The 10,158-nt window shown below is 48.5% G+C and overlaps 1 protein-coding gene across 1 annotated transcript in view; it reads left to right on the top strand.

Annotated features, from left to right (window-relative positions):
* Window positions 1-3,539: 3,539 nt before the first annotated feature.
* Window positions 3,540-10,158, top strand: part of LOC144732334 (protein phosphatase 1 regulatory subunit 16A-like) — a 32,237-nt gene continuing 25,618 nt past the window's right edge. The window contains exon 1 of the mRNA XM_078613812.1: window positions 3,540-4,177. Within this exon, the coding sequence (XP_078469938.1) occupies window positions 3,868-4,177 (310 nt within the window). The 5' untranslated portion in view covers window positions 3,540-3,867. The remainder of the gene's footprint in view (window positions 4,178-10,158) is intronic.

Here is a 10,158-nt window from a genome sequence, read left to right as displayed (position 1 = left end):
GGCTGGGTGGGGAAGGTGGGGAGGGTGGGGCTAGGTGGGGCTGGGTGGGGAGGGGTGGGGCTGGGTGGGTGGGGAGGGGCTGGTCACCCCGTGGTGCCCTTATAAAACTCAACGTTTAACCGACTCACGCCGGCTTGTGCCCGCCCTCACAGTCGGGCATATTTGCGGAATACACCACGCCGCCGTTGACCCTGGCCATTGACCGAGCAACCCAACGTTCCTACCAGCTCCCTCCGCAGGAATGTGTTTGGAGTTTGCCTCTCTTTCTCTCATCATCATGACGGTGGCTAGGAGATGTTAACTTGCTATACGGTGCTTTTTCTGGAAGACTTTGCTGGTTTTTCCTGGATTTTTCTGTTTGCGCATAGTCACTTTAAGATGTTTCTTGGTCATGTTTTTGTTTGTTGCGGTTGCACCCGAATCAAGAGGCTCACAGGGCTATACCAAATACTGTAAATGAAACTGAACTACCTCGCCTGGTATGCAGCAGGTCGTGGGTTCGATCACTACCCTGACGCCTGCTGCTGTATATTTGGAGTTTGCGTGTCTCTCTCCCCGTGGTCGCTTGGGTTTTTCTCCGGGTCCTCCGGGTTTTCCCCTCCACATTTAGAATCAACATCACGCGTTGAGAATATTTGGCTGCTGCTGGTAAAATAAAAAAAGAGTTTATTTTTTTTATTTTTTTTATTTTATTATTTCCCTTCTACGTGACTTTACCGAAAGAACCAAGAAGAAGTTTAGTTTACTCTTGACGCCAATTTAAAGCTGGTAATCATTATTCTAGGTATAATATAGGTCAAGGGGCAACCCTGCAATAGCTTGTTTCGCCCCACTGCTAGCCTAAGGGCCTCCACTAGAGGGAGCTCTAGGGTGTATTTGGCCTACTCTTCCATGCTCCATGATGGCCCCGATGTCTTGGACCAAGTTGGCAGTACCCACATTATACCCCCACCGCTCGCAGCCTGCAGATCCCCTTACCACCCGTGTATCGATAGTTCAACTTTAATGTGCAACTTTTTTGAGGAACTACTACTGTGTGTTTGTCTTGCTGTGTGCTCTGGGACCGTTGTTGTTGTTGTTTTGCTTCCCTGCCCCAAGCTTGCATTTAGTGTTGACAAATCGGCAGATATTTGTGTACTTTTGTACTTTTATTCATCTGTGGTGACTTGCATACCTATTTCTCTTATTTTGAACTCCTATCGGGTGCTGTTTCTTCCTGTAAGCGCTTTGCTGTTGTTAACTCACTGACCCCGTGCCCCTACTGGACAGTCCAAATAAAGATGCTGATTCTGACCCACAAACTGCGGCGTATATACCCATTTAGACGGCTAACGCTACAATAAAGTGTTCATGTTTAATCGTTCATCGTCACCATCATCAGCCATGATCGATCCCCTGCTCGATAAAGGTCTCCATATCATTATTTCATTATTCAGTCATATTTATTTTGTATGATATCGTTTGTTCAATGGTAATGAAAAATATTGATGTTACGCATTGTTATTTAATGTTGTGAACGTCGCTGTGCATTGCTGCTACACTGAGAATGCTGTCGATAGTGTTGCTATGATATTGTTAATGCTGAAAACAAGATACAAATGATCGATCATTGGATCAGTGTGACCCCAAATCATGACAGTTGAATCTCTGGGTAAACACATTCCTGCAGAGGGAGCTGGTAGGAACGTTGGGTTGCTCGGTCAATGGCCAGGGTCAACGGCGGCGTGGTGTATTCCACAAATATGCCCGACTGTGAGGGCGGGCACAAGCCGGCGTGAGTAGGTGAAACGTTGAGTTTTATAAGGGCACCACGGGGTGACCAGCCCCTCCCCTCCCACCCCCCACCCAGCCCCACCCTCCCCACCCAGCCTTTCCCCACCTCCCCACCCAGCCACTCCCCACCCTCCCCTCCCCACCCACCCAGCCCCTCCCCACCCTCCAACTTCCCACCCAGCCCCTCCCTGCACGACGGACACAATAATCCCCTGTGGGCTGGTGTAACCAGGAGGTTCCTACCAGTATTAAATTGTTCCATCGTAGGAGATTGGTTGCATATGAGATAGTGACTGCACTGTGTATGTATGTATGTTGAATCGGAGGTGCGGGGGATGACGACACTAATAACAATGATGATTACACATTTTATGATGATGGTTGTGATAACTTTGACAATTATGATGGCTATGACAATGAAGATTTGAAAATGATGACAATGATAATTACAATGATGATAACGATAATGACAGCGATCCTATCATCTCATTACAGGGCTCGACTTATATTCCACCAAGCGTTGATGATCTCGAGCCATCACCAGTCCAATTCTCTTCCCAAGAAAACTGAAGCGACAATCTTCAACCGCACCTCAATGGGTTCGTGTTTAACAAGACCTCTGGCAAACTTGCAACATTGGCTTCGGCGTTCACCGACGAAAGGCAACACGCATTTACGCCACTCGGCTGCAATGTAAATGGATGTTTAAAAATACATGCGCTTGCGCAGAAGACATGGCCAGAAGAGAACTGGCAAACGATGTTCGCGCGATGGCCATCGGCAAAAGAAAAACGGGATTGGAGGTTGGAATGACGAGTACAGCGATGCCATGCGTACAGGAGTGCGGTTCCGGCTCTGTGAATCGTAGATTTTTCCTCCCCATACCCGAGACGTGGCTAGGATTTTGAGACTGCTGCGGTGAGAAGATCAACGTGGATTTTTTTTTTTTTACAGATGACTAATTTATTGGAAATTTAGTTAAAAAAAAATAATAAGATTAAACTGCCAGATAGGTCGCCTTGTGAGCAAGCCCAAAAAGAAACCAACTCTTGTGAAGTTTTTTACGGCCTCTGCAAGCCCACTCTCTCAAGGATTCTCTCCGTTACGAAGCAACGATAACTCGCTGCGTAATTCGCCAGGCTTAGCTCGCTCGCGGGAGGGCAAAGCGTGGCTGCTCCCACCTGGTCCCAAGACGTCTCGCCAGCGTGGAAGTAGGAGGCCAAAATACCCTCCGGTGGCCCCTTGGATTGGAGACCCTTCTGTCAGCGGTGGCGTGTGTGGAGTAATTGCAGGGTTGCACCTTTCGTCCGTCCATGTTCAATGTGGACACTTGTCTGCACAAGTAATGGTTTGCGCCGGGCCTCCCATCGGCCAACGACAGTAACTCCGACGATTAGCACATTTGGCTACGTGCGAGAAGAAGTTCAACATACATACGTACAACACATTCAGCTTGCCGATCATCATTATCATCATCGCTTAATGTCCATACCGCTCCGTCCATACGGCATATCTTGACGTGCCAGACCCAAGGGACGTTTGAGATCATTACTCGGCAAGGAAGTAGCGATCGCAGGTCAAATACGATGTTCAGTAACGATACAAGTTAGACGGTACACCCAACGATCGCCATCACGTGACCCGGTTGGGCCAATCGGAGCCAGGCTGCCTGACCTCGGATCCGAAAGGAAGCATTGCTGAAAGGCGAAGGAGGAGGCAAATATCGACAAGCTGCGGAATTTTGGGTAACGCCGCAATTTGTGAAATATCCGATATTTAGAGATTGGCGGATTTTCAAGAGCAGCAGCTTTTTGGGGTAAACGAACGGTGAAATTTGTCGTGAACCTTTGGGATTTTGGTGAACAGCGCGGGTATATCCACAGGCGGCAATTTTTCTTGAAGAACAGCTCATTTTGGAGTTCGGCGGAAAATTTGGGGGGAATCGAACGGAGGACTTTGTGCGAGAACGGCAGAATTTTGGCGAACGGATTTTTTTCGGTGGATTTTGGTGGTTGGTGGGGCGGCGGCGGCGGCGGCGGCGACGGCGACGCGCCACGGAGTTTGGGGGATTTCCGCCGGAGATTGACGTCGGCCATGGCGGAGCACGCGGACCTGATGGCCGAGCTGACGTCGGTGGAGCGGATGAGTGCCCAGGAGCGACTGCGTCACGCGCAGAAGCGACGTGCGCAGCAGCTGAAGCGCTGGACGCAGCACGAGAAGGAGGAGCAGCACGGCAAGCGGAAAAAGAAGAGAGCGGGCGGCAAAGGAGGAGGAGAAGGAGGTTCGGGAGATGCGAAGACGGGTTTGGCCGGGACGTCTGGTAAAGCATCGCCCCAGAAAGGCGTGCGTTTTACTCCCAACATCACCCTGTTGGAGGCCGCAGCACGGAACGACGTCGAGGAAGGTGATGTAAAACTTCCGGGACGGGGTGGGTTAGAGCTGTTTGTAACGATGCCATTGGTTGATGTGGATGAATGTCGATTGTTTGGCTCGCTATGTATGTTGGAAAGCATGTGTAGGGTCCATGTTTTTTAATTTGTGTATGTTGCACGTGTTTTTCCCTGCTTTGGCTGTCATTCCGTGATCAGTCTCTACCACCGAACATCGTCAACTGTGGACGGTGGAGCGATGAATCGGCTCGTGTGCAGGAGATGGATTGTTGCACAGCATAAGGGATTGTGACGGTTTTTGGGAGGGCCTTCATTCAGCAGTAGATAGATCATGGCCTCCGATGATATGTTGTATTCAATGGGTTCACATGACCCCTGTATGTCCACCATAGGCGCTGCAATTCACCGGAATGTTTTTCAACTACGCAAACAAATTCGAATCGCAGCTCTGGACCGAGACGGCGCTCTATAAAGTGAAGTTCACTCTGTAAATTAGATTATTGCATATAAGGGCGGTATGCACCACTGCTGTAAGGGATGATGGTCTCTGGTCAAGAGTAATCACGGAATGGCAGCCAAAGTCGCGACAACACGCCCTACTTCAGATATGATCTCTGAACCACGCGGCCACTTCACGTGTATTTATATCCATAGTTTGCTCTCGTGTGTTAGTTCAGTGCAGTGTAGCTGCTGAGCTTGAAGGAGGCAATGCACACGGAGAATCACGTCCACAGCGGAGATGGAGCAATGCGATCGGCTAGCGTGCAGCAGGAACTAGATCAATCGTTGCATCGGAGATGTGTCAGCGGCTTGGGGAGACCTCCGTTCAGCAGTGGATTGAGTGTTGTCCTTCCCCCGTACCTCTTTAATTGTTGATGATGATGTGATGATGATGCCATATTCTGGCTGCCCGTCATAGTGATTTAGAATGGCCACAACCCTCTATGAAACGTCAAGCGGAGATGAGCACTATCCCATACCACTCTTTAACAACGAGGAAATGTCACTCTCCTTTACATCTGTATACGGTTTCTTCCCACCCATGTGACGTGGACCCAACGTTTGTAATACAGACGCGAATCCAGTAGCATTGACTCTTCTTACACGGGCGATTCGATGCATCTGTCATGGGTTTAAGAATTGATATTAATCAATACATTGGTACAACTTGTTCTGGTCGTACGGGTCTATATCCGTGCACTTCTATGTGGTTGCGAGTGTCAAAAGTGCTCATCTCCTGTTTAGAGCCTTGAGTCAGTGGTGGTAATTCCACATTCCTTTGGCAGGGGTAAGTCTATCCTTAGGACAACCATTGTTGACTTCCCCCCCCCCCCTCAAAGTGGTGCTTATTTTATCGACCCATGAGAGATAATGGGCTGGGCTAAGCAAGCCCCAACCAGAACTTAAACCCGAAACTTTCTGTTTACGAGCCGCTCGCGTTACCGCTGAGCCGCCTGGTGTGTACACACGTGACGGATGCGTGCACGTGGAGCGGTGGCGCATTGGTTAGGGCGGTGAGATGTTAACAACTTCGCCTACTATACAGGAGGTCGTGGGTTCGATCTCAACCCTGACAACTGTATTTTTTGAGTTTGCACGTTCTCCCCGCGGTCGCGTACATTTTTCTCCGAGTCCTCTGGTTTTTCCCTGCACATTTAGAATCAACGTGCATTTAGGGCAGAGGTCGCAAACGGGTTTTGATTCCGTACCCGTACCCGGCCGCACCAGGGTCGCAAATGGGTACCCGTACCCGGCCGTACCCGTACCCTACCCGTACCCGGCCGGGTACGGGTATCGGGTACCTGATTGCGACCTCTGGGATGAAGCCATGTTGCAGGTGCGGGTGGGTTGATTCTAGGAACTTGAATTGTGAGAAGAGACAAGACGTTGGGAAATGAATGACAAACAGTTGCTCACCAGTGACTCACGGCCTACCCGTACTCGTACCCGGCCGCACCAGGGTCGCAAACGGGTACCCGTACCCAGCTGGGTACGGTTAGCCGGGTATCGGGTAGGGTACGGGTATCGGGTACCCGGTTGCGACCTCTGATTTATGGTATTTGGCTGCTGCTATAAATTTCCACGTGATAAGCCACTTTGTTGAGTCGTCATGTGTGGGCAGGTCGCGTCTGAAAGAGAGCTACGTAGCTCAGTGGGCCTTACCTGGTAAAATATAAATAGTTTATAGCTTTATACAGTAAAACCTAGGATTGCGAGTAACTTGGTCTGCGAGTGTTTTGCAAGACGAGCACATTTTTTTAATAAATATTAATTTGATAAACGAGCGAGGTCTTGCAATACGAGTAGTACGTGTATACGCTCTGTCTGCTGAGCGTCACGTGATCACAACTGATATACGAGTGCTTTGATATACGAGTTGCTTTGATATACGAGTGCTTTGGATTACAAACACGTTTCGGGAACGAATTATGCTCGCAATCCAAGGTTTTACTGTAGTTTCATTTCCACCCACGCCAAACATCAGTGACGAGTAATATTTGAACCGTTCCTGGGTTTCCACTAGGTCTGCTTGGCCTTGAATGAGTACCCGGCACCGTGTGCTTTAAACATCAGCACCGTGCTACCCTGAATAGGTTCTCGCGGACAGCACTTGCCCCAGCTGTCTGCGAATCTCTCTGGGCGGGGGGATCTTTGTCTTTTGTTTGCAATGTAGTAATAGTAATTTACATTTATCAAGCGCGATTCGTCCAGGGATCTCAGCGCATTGCTAATCCGACTGTACCAGGCAAAAATGCCGAGTATTTGTGGAATTTAATCAGAAAAGTTTTTACCTTATCCCTAAACGTCGATCAGACTTTCAGCCCAACTTCTAAACCCGCAGGAAAATATTTCAACTTGACTGCACAGGGTTGCACATTAGTCATCGTGAGTTATCATCAGCCTTGGTCGATCCACTGCTGGATGCTAACTTTGCCAAGCTGCCTCCACACCTCTCACGGCCCGGCGATTGTGAACGGTCCACGTAGCATCTGCTGCCCACGAGCTGATTTCTTGACCACTCCCGTCTCATCGGTGGATGACCTCTCTTGAATTTGTTTTACTAATATGAGACATCTCCTTTACCAGTGGCAAAACATAGTAGTAGGTTTTTACCCTTTAAACTGGTACAAAAACTGACACCTTTATACAAGGCGTCATGTTTGCAATAACCACAACACAAGCAGTCAAAATGCAAACAAAAAGAAACAACTCTGATGATGATAATGATATGTTTGCATTTTGACTGCTTGTGTTGTGGTTATTGCAAACATGACGCCTTGTATAAAGGTGTCAGTTTTTGTACCAGTTGAAAGGGTAAAAACCTACTACTATATTTTGCCACTGGTAAAGGAGATGTCTCATAGTGTAAATGCTTACCCCGAGCTCTCAATACTCTGATGGTGCGCTTTCTTTGAGTTGTACGCCTTTTGGCGTCATCTGGTCCAACACCATGTGAGACTAGGCTCTAAGAAAAGCTGTCTCGGGTGTGGACCAATCAACTTCAAGGACAGTGCATATCATTATCATCATCAGAGTTGTTTCTTTTTGTTTGCATTTTGACTGCTTGTGTTGTGGTTATTGCAAACATGACGCCTTGTATAAAGGTGTCAGTTTTTGTACCAGTTGAAAGGGTAAAAACCTATTACTACTTGAATTTGTTTGTTAGATTGGTTGAGTGTTTATTGGTGGTTAGTTCTGCATGTACGTACGTATGTTGGACTTCTTTCGCACCGCACGTAGCCAACCGTGCTAATCGTAGTTTGCGGAGAAAGGACAACAAACTGAACACAAAAAACAGTTGCCCAGTTGGATTCCAAATATGAGTAGCGAGTGATATCCAAACCAGCCCTGTGAGTCAACCCCTCCACCTTCACCCGTCCGCACTGACCATCGTGGTGAAGTATGGTTAAAACAACCCCCCATGGTGAACTAGACTTCCATAGTGAACTCGACTTCTATGGTGAACTAGACTTCTATGATGAACTGAACTTCCGTGGTAAACTGGACTCCCATGGTAGATTGGACGACTTCCATGGTGAACTGGACTTCCATGGTGAACTGGACGACTTCCATGGTATACTGGACTTCCATAGTGAACTGAACTTCCATGGTAAACTGTACGACTTACATGGTGAGCTGGACTTCCACGGTGAACTGGACTTCCATGGTAAACTGGACTTCCATGGTGAACTGGACTCCCATGGTGAACTGGACTCCCATGGTGAACTGGACTTCCATAGTATACTGGACGTCCATGGTAAACTGGACTCCCATTGTCAACTGGACTTCCGTGGTAAACTGGACTTCCATGATGAACTGGACTTCCATGGTCAGCATCCCAAATAACAAGAAGAGACATTTTTTTCAAATTTCAAGAGCCGCGTTGCAGTCCTTAGAGAGCCACCGCATGCAGCTCCAGAGACACGTAGGTTGCAGACCGCTGCTCGACTGAAACGTCCATATTAATCCGTTGCATCGTTTTACCCTTAAAGCGCCTGGGGAACAGATATTTTGACGTACATTGTGCTGGGACTTTTTCTTCTCCACCACAATTTTGATCGCGATGTCACGGGACGGAAAATCCGACGTTCTGAAAGGGTCCTTGGCACTGCTCTGCGAGTTAAGAGATCGGCCAGTGCAAGTGAGCATCACAGAACTACCCCCGAACATCCCTTCGAGTGACCTCGTCCGCCTTCGGAGGCAGTACTCAATAAAATAAAAGTTGTTTTTTTTATCAGGTAAGGCCCACTGAGTTATGTAGCTCAGTTTGGCCGCACGATAGCTCAACATTTATTCCAGTCAAATACTCTAAATGCATGTTTTTAAAATCCACGTGGCCACGGGGAGAGAGACACTCAAACTACACATATACAGCAGGCATCGGGGTCGGGATCAAAGCCACGAGCTCCTGTATACCAGGCGAGCGAGTCAACATCTCACCACCTTGGCACCCCAGCCACAGAGAAGTTCCTTCGGATTCTCTTCTTTCTAAATACTCCGAGGTCAAAGTTCATTTCCTGGGAGTGATCGGGATTTTGGCAGTGCGGCCCCCAAGCTTTCCGAACGCTTTGCTGAAGCGACAATCAGAATCGTTAGAGCTGCGTAAGTCCCGTCTTGAAAACTCGCCCCTTTAAAAACTGGCCTTTACCCTCCGCTAGTTCTAGACGTTTACCCCCCCCCCCCCCGCAGGTTCTGTTAATTTCTGGCTTTCCATACACGGTGATGACGCATTGGTGGGGATCTACGGACGCAATGCGCCACTTACAAAGGTATATTATCGTTGATGTTCGTCACAGGCCTGTCAACCAGATTTTTGTAAATTCTCAGAGCTGGAATTTAGCCAAATCAAGTGCAGAACCACAAATGAAGGTGAATGGGTTTTTTTTTAATTCAGAACAGTCATTGGTGACCAGGTTAAAGCCATCAATTCTATAGATTTGTGAACCCTGTTTAAATACAACCAAGTCTCCGTGAACATGTGGGTCCCTATGTGAGTCAATGGTGACCAGCTTACTACTCCTGAGAACCCGGTTTAATAACGGACGATTGAATCCCGGACTGGAACTCAGAACCACAGCGGTACCAACTCTGTGCTCTTAACCTCTGAGTCATCGGCAACCTATATTTGATGTTTCAAACCGTACCAGGTAAGGCTGAGTCGACCCAGGGGAAGCTTGTGATCGGTTCAGATTTTAGAAAGTGTTTGCCGTGGCTGAGAATCGAACAGGGCCACTGGGTTAATAACGGAGTCCGCTGACCGCCACACACGACTGCTCCGCACACGAATGCGCGCGCACACACACCAAACACTCGCACAAGGAAACGCATACAAAACACTCACACACTCACACACACACACACTGGACTCAAGGAGCAGCAACCGCAAGCAGCTGAACCGCTCAATAATTAACGACGGCTGATGAAAAGCCACTTAGGGCAACGTGACACCGGGCAGCAGCTCCGCCCTCCGCTCACCGCCGTGCGCAGAGAAACT

This window comes from Lampetra planeri, chromosome 42 (genome assembly GCF_965212315.1).
Source record: "Lampetra planeri chromosome 42, kcLamPlan1.2.h2, whole genome shotgun sequence".
NCBI classification, from domain to species: Eukaryota; Metazoa; Chordata; class Hyperoartia; order Petromyzontiformes; family Petromyzontidae; genus Lampetra; species Lampetra planeri.
Note: the sequence above shows the minus strand (reverse complement) of the source record. Positions and strands in the feature narration are given on the sequence as shown.